At 37.7% G+C, this 12,679-nt stretch overlaps 6 protein-coding genes across 6 annotated transcripts; 4 read left to right on the top strand and 2 right to left on the bottom strand.

Moving 5' to 3' along the window:
• Window positions 1-74: 74 nt before the first annotated feature.
• On the top strand, window positions 75-1,493 carry C9374_010095 (uncharacterized protein; the record flags this gene model as incomplete). The annotated part of the gene is made up of 1 exon (XM_044685601.1): window positions 75-1,493. The coding sequence occupies one exon, from the start codon at window positions 75-77 to the stop codon at window positions 1,491-1,493; it is 1,419 nt and encodes a 472-aa protein (XP_044544265.1).
• A 318-nt stretch (window positions 1,494-1,811) lies between these two features.
• Window positions 1,812-2,402, top strand: C9374_010094 (uncharacterized protein; the record flags this gene model as incomplete). Its single annotated transcript, XM_044685600.1, has 1 exon — window positions 1,812-2,402. The coding sequence occupies one exon, from the start codon at window positions 1,812-1,814 to the stop codon at window positions 2,400-2,402; it is 591 nt and encodes a 196-aa protein (XP_044544264.1).
• A 109-nt stretch (window positions 2,403-2,511) lies between these two features.
• On the bottom strand, window positions 2,512-3,414 carry C9374_010093 (uncharacterized protein; the record flags this gene model as incomplete). Its single annotated transcript, XM_044685599.1, has 2 exons — window positions 2,512-3,154; window positions 3,251-3,414. 2 exons carry the CDS (start codon window positions 3,412-3,414, stop codon window positions 2,512-2,514), a joined length of 807 nt encoding a protein of 268 aa, XP_044544263.1.
• A 96-nt stretch (window positions 3,415-3,510) lies between these two features.
• On the top strand, window positions 3,511-9,486 carry C9374_010092 (uncharacterized protein; the record flags this gene model as incomplete). The annotated part of the gene is made up of 3 exons (XM_044685598.1): window positions 3,511-3,589; window positions 3,689-4,024; window positions 4,097-9,486. 3 exons carry the CDS (start codon window positions 3,511-3,513, stop codon window positions 9,484-9,486), a joined length of 5,805 nt encoding a protein of 1,934 aa, XP_044544262.1.
• Window positions 9,487-9,638: 152 nt separating this feature from the next.
• On the top strand, window positions 9,639-10,523 carry C9374_010091 (uncharacterized protein; the record flags this gene model as incomplete). The annotated part of the gene is made up of 1 exon (XM_044685597.1): window positions 9,639-10,523. One exon carries the CDS (start codon window positions 9,639-9,641, stop codon window positions 10,521-10,523), a length of 885 nt encoding a protein of 294 aa, XP_044544261.1.
• A 163-nt stretch (window positions 10,524-10,686) lies between these two features.
• C9374_010090 (uncharacterized protein) lies at window positions 10,687-12,618 on the bottom strand (the record flags this gene model as incomplete). Its single annotated transcript, XM_044685596.1, has 3 exons — window positions 10,687-11,619; window positions 11,731-12,381; window positions 12,466-12,618. The coding sequence occupies 3 exons, from the start codon at window positions 12,616-12,618 to the stop codon at window positions 10,687-10,689; spliced, it is 1,737 nt and encodes a 578-aa protein (XP_044544260.1).
• Window positions 12,619-12,679: the final 61 nt, after the last annotated feature.

The following is a 12,679-nucleotide window of genomic DNA, read 5'->3' as shown; positions in this document are numbered from 1 at the left end:
CAATTCCTTATCCTTACTATTTGTACCAATTTAAATCATCTAAAATCTGAACACAACAATACACACTCAAAAACATGAAGAGAAGAAACGTATTTATTGACCAAGACTTGATGATGCTTTCGAATGCAATGGAATTCAGACCTCTAGTAATTGATCAAGGAACAGGAATGATGAAGGCTGGATTCTCGGGTGATGACATGCCTCTCTTACTGATGCCCACAGTCATGGCTGCTGATGATCCCATTGTTGACCCCAACAGCAGTAAATTTGTGGGTCATCGAGGAGCTCAGCCCAATTCAACCTCAAATCTCCATTCCAAAATGCATCAACAACAAGATCGTTCGTCATCTTCAGAAAAGACACCTGAAGTTCAGGTCGTTCAAAATAACGAGGACGAATTGAGCTATTTAATTGGAGATGAAGCTCTTGGCGTCGATCGATCATCAGGAGCAATATCTCGCTCTGCCAAATACTTTTCATTCAATGCAAATAACGAAAAGAACTACCGAGAAAAGAGAGACTCTCGAATTACAAATACCCTTATTACACCAATGGAAAGAGGTGTTGTCGATGATTGGGACATGATGGAGCGAATGTATGAGGCAATTTATTCACATCCCAAAATTAACATGACACCCGAAAATCAACCGCTTCTCATCTCAGAAGCTTGTGAAAATCCTAAAGAAAATCGTTATCACATGGCAGAAATATTATTTGAAAAGTATAAGGTTCCTTCATTATTTATTGCAACACAACCAGTCTTGTCCTTGTATTCAACTGGAAAATCGAGTGGTCTTGTTGTTGAAATTGGTCATGGTGTCTCGCAAATGGTTCCAATATTTGAGGGATTTCCACTCTATCATGCCATCGTCAAGTCAGAATTTGGAGGTCAAGATTTAACGAATTATTTGCGCCAAATTCTCGAAAAGAATAGGAGGTATGATCAGCTCATTAATTATGGAACCATTGGAGGTTTAAAAACGATCACTGAAATCAAGGAAAAATTGTGTTACGTTTCACAAAATATTGCAGAAGAGCAGTACAATGTTGGAGTATCAGAATATGTATTGCCAGACCGAAAAGTAATTCAAATTTCTCACGAAGCATACAAATGCCCTGAAGCTCTATTCTATCCCAAGTTAGCAGGAAAACCCAGCATATTTGGGGTTCATGAAGCTCTCTATCATGTGTATGACAAGTCGGATGATTATGTCAAACAAATATTGATGGACAACATTGTTCTTGCTGGTGGATCAACCATGTTTTCTGGATTTAAGCAGCGATTGGTCAGTGAATTTTCTCGTGTGTTGGTTGAGAAGACTGGCTCATCCAAGATCACAGAAAGGAGCGTGAGAGCAGAAAACGACAGAATCTTTGGTGCTTGGATCGGTGGCTCAATACTTGCGTCACTGCCAACCTTCCAACAGCTGTGGATCACTCGACAAGACTATGACGACCATCATGATGCAATATTTAGCAGATGTTATAGCTAACTGAGGCCAAGGAAATGTAAATAAACGTGTTGAATTGTGTCCACCTGTTATCTCTATATAGAGGGTGTTTTTGATGATGTCATGAATGATGCAATTGTTTTATTACAAGATGTATGAGAGGGTATTGATGTACTTTGAGTTGTGTAAGTCGACGTGTTACAATTCCATTTTTGGATGAGGTGACGTGTTGGTAATTTCAAATAAAATCCTCAAGTGCGCTTGTTAATTTCATGAACAAAAAAACACAACAACAACTCTAACACACGTGTTGATCGGCAGTTGCATACTGTACCTAATCACCTCTCTTTTAAAAACATCATGTTCCTCTTTGATTGGTTCTTCTCTTTATTGCGAGCCATAGGAATTCTTCAAGACAGCATCAAAGGACGAGTACTATTCTTGGGCTTGGACAATGCTGGCAAAACCACACTTCTCTATAAACTCAAGACTGGTCTCATGCAACAATTCAATCAAACCATGTATCCTAACAATGAAACCGTTGAAATATCCTCTTCATGCACCATACAAGTCATTGACTTGGGAGGGCACCCTCTCGCACGTAAGCTGTGGAAAGATTATTATTTGGATGTGAGTGGAATCGTCTTTATGGTTGATGCTGTCGAAAGAAGAAGAATTCAAGAGGCCCGAGCAGAATTGTATAGCATCATGAAAGATAATGATTTGGCAAACGTTCCAATTGTGGTGATGGGCAATAAAGTAGATAATCCAAATGCCATGCCAGAATTTGAGCTCTCTGAACAATTGGATGTGACACACTTGAGAACGGGAAAGAGTTTGGATCAATCATTTGGCACTCAAAGACCATTGGAAATTTTCATGACCAGTGTCTCTAAAGATTTCAATATTGCAGAGTCCTTTGAATGGCTTTCTTCCCGAATTCGAAAATAAACAATCTTGGTTTTTCAATATCTAGATCATTCGATTCTTTTCTAATCGAAGGTTTAGGAATAGCAATTCGGTACAAGTTGGAGATTTACAACTACTTTGATGACGCCCATTATAACCTCTTGACAATTTGAGTAACAAGGCCACACAAACAAGACAACAAGCAACAGCAGCATGAGCAACCTATCACTGTGGACAACACAGCTGCTAGAATAACTCCTATTTCTGCATTGAAAGAACAATCTCGAGCAGCGTTACTGAACTCAAATTTCACTCCCTTTTCAACTCCAAGATAGGTGGTGTAATTGTACCCAATTCTTTGTGAGATGACTTGTTCTAACTGTTTTCCACCATTGTCCCATGTGTTAGCATTCTTTTCATAGACAAAAAGGTTATTACTGCACTCATCATTACACAAGTATTCAAGTTGAACACTGTTTTGAACTTGATTGTCATTAAAGGATATTGATCCTTTAAATCGAGAGTTGACGATGATCTTTTTCAAATTCTGCAAGACACTGCTCTTCACAGTTGTATATTCATAGGTTACGCTGATGGAGGCTATTAGGTGGTCCACTCCCGATAATACCAAGATCGTTGGTTTATCAAGGATTTGATTGAACACTATTTGCATCGTTTCAGTGGATGATTGATCTTCACTGGTGACCAAGTAAAATACTCGGTGAGTTTGAGGCTGCTCGTTCACAATGAAATTTTGAAATAACATTGATGGATTTTCGTTGTCTTGCATTGAGCTAATCATAAACCATCATAAAAAAGACATTACCAATAATGGGTGGTTGAACCATCGGATAGATCTCAAATCGTTGGATCATGAAAATAACACTCACCATGTTGCACAAATTGCCATCACTCCCATAACATTTTCGTTATACAATTTTCCATTCACATTCTTCCATGCCAAGCAATACCCATGTTCCGAGAGAGGGTTCATCGTCAAAATCACAAAGAACATCAACAACGTTGCAATCTGTCTCCGTTCCAGAAACGCCATTTTTTTTAAAAACCTCAACGGAAAAAAATTCAACGCCTCAATGGGCGAGTGCCTCAAAAAGAATATTCACTTTGTTTCAAAATTAATGATCATGAAATGACCAATACGATATTACATCATACGAATGGAAATATTAAAACGATGGAAGAGGAGTTGTACGAGTTTATATTGTTAGGTAAGTGTTGGAGTGCGAGCCTTAGTGTTGCATAATCTATCGTTCCTGATAATGATCATCATCGTGATGACCTTAAAATTCCTATCCTCTATTACGTAGTGGAAAAGAAACAAAACTATCAAAGTCTATCGATATCACCTCATTATTATGCACATGTAAGGGATGTGATGGGTAAATGTGCTCCGAAGTGGGAAGTTTTTGAATTGTTACAACTTTTAGATTCCTCAAATAGTAGTAATAACATCAGCACCATGAATATCAACAATGGAACACCGAACAGTAGTGCACCAAACGAATTTGAAAATATAGTATTGCTTGGCCTTAATAGAGCTGAGGTTTTCCTTGAATATGGATATTTCGGAGAGGCTCACTATGAGTTAAGCCGCCTTGAGGATAAGCTTATTGAAGTAATATCTTTGAATTTCAATGTAAAGAGTAAGTTTAAAAATTCCGAAATATTTAGGCCATTCTCACTGATATAAACACAAAATAATCGTCAATATCAAGTTGAACTGTTCTACGTGAGAGTATTGTATCTATTTTCAAGAGTCATGAAAGGTGTAAAAAAGCATGATGAATGTAGTGAATATTTGGAGTCTGCTCGTGAACGAGGGGAAAATTTAATGCGACTTATATCTGTAGCACATGCTTTTCCAAATTCCTTCCCAAGACGTTCACCTTCTATTCTAATGACCACCTTCTCTCAATCCTATATAATTTCATGCACAAATTTAATTCACAGCATTCAACTGGCGTGTGCAGAAATTGTTCTAATGCAAGCGAAAAATATGATTGGAACCGATCAAGTTGGTTGTGAAATGCATGATCATGAAAAGATTATTAGAAGCTACTTGTTACCATGCCTGTATTACCTCATCGTACAAGGAAAAGAAAAATGCTACTTTTTGGACGACACCATTTGGCTGGAAGCTGTCGATCTTACGCTGAAAAGCCTGCTAAAACTGAATTTCAACAAATTGGGATCTCGAGTTTTGAAACTTGTTGAAAAAACACACAATTCTCAAGTAACAGAATCAAAAGCATTCCGAGACATTGAAGCGGAGCTGAAGAAGCGATCGACGACTGGAGACAAAACAACACAAAAGAATGACAAATTTCTTCAAATCATTCCGCCAATATTCGAACAATTTGATGAGGACGATGAAGATGATGATTGGGGAATTTCGCCGAGTACACAACTCAAAGGACTCTACGCAGGATATTTTTCTTCACACTCGTCTGCCAACAACACAGAAGACCCAATCCAAGAACAACTCTTCCCCAATAATTTTTCGCTTTTCAAAGGAAATAATTTGGTTGACAAGATCAAAAAATATGATGAAACAATTCCACAGCTATATTCTCTAGACTTGGAGGATAAAAGTATTCTTACTTGCAAAGATTTATTCTTGAAATGGATCCGATCATTGAATTTGGAAGATTTACACAAATTTCAAACTGAGGAAGAACAAAATGCTGAAAGAGATTGTGATTTTATTTTGGAACAGTTTCGACACGGAATCGATTATGTTGACTCCTTTTCACTCTCATGGGCTCAAATGTATTATGAATGTGCTTGGAAATTGGCAAGGATAGGTACAAGAGAATCTCAAATTTATTGCTACAAATTAATAGGTGAATACTTTTCTAAATTACCGTCAGCAAAAATCACCAAAGATGTAGATCAAGAAGACGTTCAACAATTGAATAGTCTCTTCAAAATAAGTTTGGCATTGTTGGAAATTGCAGCACATTCACTCACACCTGATTTTTACGATCGTTTTGTAAATATGAAAGAGAATTTGATTGTTTTCAATTCAAAGTGCCCTGACATTATAGAATTAATTGAGATGAAAGGCATGTGTCATAACATTACCTTATTCCTTCGAAAACAGGAATTTATTCCTAAATGCGAGAAAATTGTTCCGAAATTGGTTGAAATTTTTGTCAGAAATAGTCAATTTACATCTATTTCCTCAGCTGTGATGATAATGGATCCTCAGTCTCACCTGTTAAGCCCTCCAACACATGCTGAGATAGTTTGTGAATCTTTACTGATTTTGCACTATTTTATATTTGGCATTTCTCCATTGACTTTAGAGTTTATTGTGGATCCACACAAAAAAGACTTTAGGCTCGTTGGCCTTCAAAACAAAATGGCCAACTCTCTCCATCCAGATCATCACTACTTGCTAGATGTGCACGATAGGACCGAATTATTGAACATATTTTATCACAAATTGCCATGCATGTCTTCATTGAAGGCCTTTGTTGCCTTTTCCCTTGGGCTCTATTGTCGAAATATTTCTAATGACACTAAACAAGCCGAAAGAGTGCTCTTTGAGAGCGTGTACATTTTCCAACAAACAAGCGGTTTCACAAAATCAACACCAAGCCTACTGAGTCAAATTTGTACACGAGCTCTGGTAGAACTGGCACAAGTATTAACAGAGAATAACAAGTATGTCTATTCGTCATTGTTGTTTAGGGCGGCAGTAGAGAATCAAAAGCTTGTATCTCTGACATATGACTACACGCTTGTTAGTGATCTTGCTGAATTGAGTTTGCGTGAGGACGATTGGAGATCAGGTGTTTATTATTATACGTTACTACTCAGTCATGCCAACGAAGAAAAGATGGTTGCAAAATTTGGTCACTTGTCTTCAATTCTATCATCACTGCACATAGAGCGCGGAGACTTTAAGAATGCAGAGTCCTATATTACCAATTCTTTATTGTTTATGAGGTCACAAGGCAAATCTGGAGAGTACGAGTTGAATCTGCACCTAACACTTGCCAAACTCTTTCTTCAAAGTTACAACTTTGAAAGAGGTTTAGATCTATTAGCAAGATTAATGGACGAAAAATTGACTGCCGTTCAACGATGTACGGTTTACATTAATTTGGCAGAAGCTTATTTAAAGAAGAGATGGCTCAAAGAATGCGATTTTGTGTTAGGAAAACTTGGCATACTATTATCTGAGCAAAACTCAATCTTTGATACCAATGGAGCGGATCATATCAAGATACTTGAAATTACAGCGAATTGTTATCTTAGATTTTTGAGGTTTTCTGATGCCCTCTATTGTGTGAATATTGCCATCTCTCATTGTACAGCACCTTTCCTTTTGGCTGATTTGTTTTTCTTGAAAGGAAAAATTTTACAAAAGGTCAGCCACTACACCAGTCCTGTTTCCTTCCCTACTTCCCTATCTTCGACATCAAAGATTGATGTTGTTGAAACTATTAAGGAGTATTACTTCAGAAATCACAACACATTACAAGACAGTATTTTGCTGAGCAAGAGGCCACTCTACAATACCCCTCAGGAAGTTCTTATTGACGCCTTGGAATGTTTGCTGAAAGCAAAAGAGTTATACAATATTTGCACCAATCAGTATAAGGCATCCAAGGTCGATATACTTATTGCTCGTGCTCAGCTAGAATTTATGCTTCTTCCTATTGTTTTTTGCGGAGTAGATCCGACCATTGTTACACTACCTAAAAGCGTTGACAATAGAAATTGGTTAAATTTGAAAGAAATTGAAGAAAATCATATTATACCGGCATTGGAGGTTGCCATACGTACAACGTCTGTTTTTGTTGCTATTGACGCGTATGTAACAATGGCAGAGGCAAGATACTTGCAAGGAAAACGGTTAAGCTCTGAAATTTATTGGAGACAATGCAGAGACGTAATGTTCACGCTATTCATTCACGATAGTGAGATTGTTGTATCCAAAGGTTCTCCCCCTTCATTTCTTGAAAAACTACTGTCGATTTTGAAACGACTTGTGAGGTTAATGTTTTGTTTCGGAAACAAAGAACTAATCAATCATAATCTGACCATTATTGACTCTTATTTGCTGCTAGAAACGGAACTTGAGCAGCTACTGAAAAGAAATGGTCCAGACAGTGGTGAGTCGAACATTTATGACTCGACAGCATCAGGAGGAGATTCATCCTCAGAGTCTGAGGTCGACGAAATCTCACTCGTTTCAAGAAATAAGATGTATGAGTCTCTGTGTATTATTAATTCACAAATGGCAGCAATGACGTCTGTGAAAACGTTGCCCTTTCTGAGAAAGAGGAGAAAATCTTCTGTGCGAGTTGCAAGACAAATGAGATCCATGAATCTGCTGAAGATGAGTGGAACAGGTTCTCAATCTACTCAGTCCTCAAATGGATCAAAATCATCGGATGGCTTCATTGAAGGCAATGTGCAAGATTTAGTTAGTGAAAAGATTTGGAGTTGTATTTTCAGAATGAAACAACACGCTAAAAAGCACTATCTATCTGAAAAAGAGCTCAATTTCAGAAATCAGGAATCAATGAGGAGACTCTATCACTTAATCTCAATTATTAAGCAAAAGACAATTTCTGTAAGCGATCAGAAAAAGCTTTGTGGTAGTGATTCATCGTATGCCGTCAGAGGTGTTCAGAGAGAGGACATTAAGTCTTTCGATGATGATTACTACAGAAAATCACTTTCTATTGATGCCTCTATTGAATCAACAAAACATTTGGATATGAAAATTCTCGAAAAACTAGTTTATATTATTCATATGGATACAATTATTACATTTTATACTCCCAAGACAGGGCAAATTATTCATCAAAAGTTTGGAGGTTCCACTAGTGGACCATTTCTTAACACATTTAAAGGCTCTACATCTAGAAAATCAACAGACTCTTCCCAACACCAAACCAAATCTAAGGACTCTCTCTTTAGCGCACACAATATTCAAACCGTGGCTACATCCTCACAAACTGCTCAAGGTAAACCACAGTTCATGTCACAAATTGAAGCGTACCTCTACAGTTTACTTTGCCAGAGTCGTAAAGACAAAAAAGCAAATATTCGCGTTGATAATAATTATGAAACCATTGAATATGTCGCGAGAAATGTTATTCGAGGGCCCTACGACTATCATTCTAACTCGAGAAACAAAAAGAAGTACGAAAGAGTGCACAAACAATTGGAAAAAAGCAAATTTGACTATGTTGGACTTTTCAAAAGAATGAAGAGCAAATTCTTCTCGCTCACTCCGAGATCCATTGATTTTTCTGGTTTGCCTCGCTTGACAGAACTGCCCTATCCAAACTCGCACCTCATTTTACTTTGTAGTAGAAGTGTTCAGGCTCTTCCATGGGAATTAATGTTTGATCATTTCATGACAAGAAACTTTTCATTACAACGCATCATTTCACAAGACAGCACAAAAAACAACAAGATGAGATTTAAGCCTCAATACTTTTGTTTTTACTCAGAGGATGAATTGAAGTACATTGCCCCTGTTGAAAATGAAAGAAAAAGGTGGATCTTTGACACTGTCAAATCGTCGCTACATATTCTCACGGAGGAAGGCACCAATAGCGGTGTGTTTCATTATAGTCTACCCAACATTCCGCTTCATTGCCCAATCATTGGATATGGTCGAAAGCCTAAATCAAAATCTGAACGTTTCAAGTTTGTGAATTTTGTTCGACTCTCTTCGATCAGTGAGAACCCGACTCAAATCATCACACACATTGAATCGTACAACTCTCCTCAGGATTTTCCTGTTTTTGTGTTTACTTTTGCAGACTTGATTGATTTGAGTGAGGCCATTATTTGTTTGCTCAACTTTCGACCCGATTGTACGTTGCTATTCCTTCCAGAACCAGTATTGAGCACTGCCTTAGAATTTCTGATGGACATGCAAGTCGTGTACACGAATAGTGGCCAATTAGCGAATTCAAGATTATCTCCCTCAGAGAATGCACGGAATGGCTACAGATTTTTCATTCACTCTCTTCAATTAATCAAAACTGTGCTCAAAATTCCTGTCATTGTGATCAATCCACCAACTTATAGTAACAATGGAGGAGAAGGCTCTTCATCGTCATCGGAATGAGGATTGTTGAGACATTATTCCCAGAGAAAGATAAATTCATAAATCCAAGTTTTCAGGAGGAGAAGGCTCTTCATGGAGTGTTCAAAAGAAATATTGAAATTCCCCGCCAAATAAAAATATTACCGTTAAAAATCAAATAAAAAAATAAAGCCATGCCTCCGCATCAAGCTCCAACCGACTTGGAGAACGCCATTCCATTCGGTAGTCAAATGCACCTCTCTTCATCGGTGAAGTCTCTCAAATCATCATCATCCTCATCCTCTCTGAACAACAATACCATGAATAAAACCAAGAACCTCTCATCCACGGAAAATCTCAAAGGAACAACTCTCTCAAATCCTTCTGGAGCCAACCTACAAGGAAAGAAGACACAAGGAGAGAAACGAAAAGCACTCGTTGATATCACGAACCAATCATCCTCACACCACCTCCATCCACAACAACTCGCTCAACAACAGCAACAACCTGCTCTCAAGAAGGTAAAAACGACCATTCAAGTTTTCAATGATGATACGAGTAATAATAACACCAACCATACAAATACTATGAACACTTCCCAACCAAAACAACAAGTGAGCTCAAAATTGAGCAGCACTTCCAAATCCTCTCTGCGTTCCCGAGATTTATCAAAATCCTCCCAACAACAATTACCTTCCTTCAAACAAGTCGGTCGGTTGGAAACCATTCAAACGATCAACCTTCCTCAAGAGAATGAGATTGAGTATTGTCCTGAACCTTATGAATTGGCTGAATATCCAACACCAGTCTATTCAGAAATTAATAGTTTAACGGGTGAAGCAGAAGATTTATTCATTACTCTATCCGATGAAAAGATGAAGGAATTAACGAAATTACCAAGCAAGGATGGTTCATTCCTTTCCTTTCATGTGAATGAACTCATCCAAGGTAATAATAATACAGCCTCCTCTGATTCTGCAAATTCTAGTGTAGGAACCAACACTGTACCTCCTTCACCTTTGCCTCAACCTCTTACTCCCGTGTCCTTTGATGATTTGTTTAATTTTGAAGTTTTGTAAAGTATGGTCGATCTCTGATCATGGAAATTGTGAATCCATTGACCTTGTTGTAAAACAAAACCAATTGATGGATACTCTTGCATCTGACAAGAAGGTAATGTGTGATTGAGGTAGGTAACTCTTGCAATCCTCGTTTCTTTGAGAAATTTGAAATCTTACAAATTCAAGCATCATTCAACTGTTTGCAGAGACACTCTTCAATTTCCTGTTGTAAGTCATCAATTGCACTCTGTATATAAATAATCTTGTAAACATGTTGAATAATATCCACTTGTTGGAATGAAATCTTTCCAAAGACAAACAAATTAATATCCTCTTCAGATACCTCTTCATTGTTTTTAACACTCTCTTTGAAGAAGTGAATGAGTTGATGAAGTACTGTTTCAGAGACCTTTTCCTTGCAGAGTGTTTTGATTTCATTAATTTCATTCTCTTTCTGTGTAATTTTATCCAATATCCGATTAATGTACCTCTCTTTTGATTTCTCATGCTTAATGGTCACAGGCTGTGAAAGGTCTGAGGATGTTGCCGAAGTGAGTGAATTGTTCGAATTTCCATTGGTAGATATTTCTTCTTGTTGCTCTACGAGTGGTTTGGAGTCACCTTTTGAACCATTATTTGATGACTCTGACTCAATGGGAAGGGCTTGATTGGATGTCGAAGGTTTGAGTGGAATTTTAGGTAAATTTCTCACGAGATCAGCATTTTCTTTGACCAGAGGAGTTTGTGGTGATTTTGTGTCAACTTTTAAGCCAACTCGTTTTACTGCATGAGTGGAAGGAGGTACTATGCTCTTCACAGATGCAGCACTATTGGGACGATTTGAATGATTGGTTCCTCCTGCAATGTTGCTGTTACTTGCAGCTGGTCGATGAGAGGGTCGAATCATGACCACTTTTTTCTCGGGTGTGTCACCGTGAATAATGACTTTCTGATTGGTGGCAGATGTTGTCGGTGTGGAGGATCTTCTGTCATGACTACTGACCGAAGAAGTAGGAGAGTTATTATTGGTACTGAAATTTGGCAATGGAACCGTAGTAGGAGGAGGTGTCGAAGGTGTTAATAAGGGAGCAAGACTGAGACCTAATTCTTTTGCCTTATTTCATCACGTTGTTTTTTTTTCACCAAATTCGTCCATGACCAATTGTTGCCATGACAACAAGTTGTTCCATCAAATGTAAATGGTACATCATTACAAAATACTCACCTTCTTCACAAGAATGGGATGATTCAACAATTGATAGGTGGTTGGCCTTTGTTTTGGTTTCTTACTCAAACAACTCTTAATTGTTGAGGATAAATCCGACGAGTAGATGGAACTCAGCGGTGGATATTGTCCAGTAATGATTTTCAACACTAGGGCTCCTTGATTTTTGGCATCGAATGGATGTTTCAATGTAGCCATTTCATACAAGACACATCCTAAGGCCCATACATCTGATTTTTCATCATAGGGCAAATTCTCACACATTTCTGGACTCAAATAGAAGGGAGTTCCAATAACTGTGTGTGCGAGCTGTTTTGTATAATCGAGAACTTTGGAAACTCCAAAATCTCCAATTTTTGCATTGTTTTGAGAATCTAGAAAGATATTCATTGATTTAATATCTCTATGAAGAACTTTCATGCTATGAATGTGATTGAGTGCTGACAGAATTTGAATGAAATATTTCCAAATATCAGACTCGTGCAATAATTTTCCCTTTTGTTGTTGAATGAGTTCATACAAATTCCCATTAGCAGCATATTCCATAACAATATTTAATTTACGATCATCAACGCTTAGAAATGAGTCAAAATATTCAATAATGTTTGAATGATTCATTTTACATAGGATGTTCACTTCATTTAGAGCATCCTGATTTTCCGAATCCGCCCATATTTAAAATACAAGTTCATTAAGCGATGAAAAAACATATTCTTGACAATATTCTGAACCCACCTGCTGTTCCTTCGGAGTCATTCCAACGACATTAATTTGTTTGATGACATAATTCTTTTGATCTGCCTTCCTCCGAACGAGCCAACATTCTCCGAATGAGCCAGATCCAATCTGTTTTTGAAAATCAAAATCATTCACTCCACTGCTAGGCATCCCAAGCGAGATGTGTGCAATTTTTTTTTTTATTAAATAATTTGTAAACTTGGTGAGGCGC

Source organism: Naegleria lovaniensis (assembly GCF_003324165.1).
Source record: "Naegleria lovaniensis strain ATCC 30569 chromosome Unknown tig040, whole genome shotgun sequence".
Classification (NCBI taxonomy): Eukaryota; Heterolobosea; class Eutetramitea; order Acrasida; family Naegleriidae; genus Naegleria; species Naegleria lovaniensis.
The sequence above is the reverse complement of the archived record's forward strand: the minus strand, read 5'-3'. Positions and strand labels throughout refer to the sequence as shown.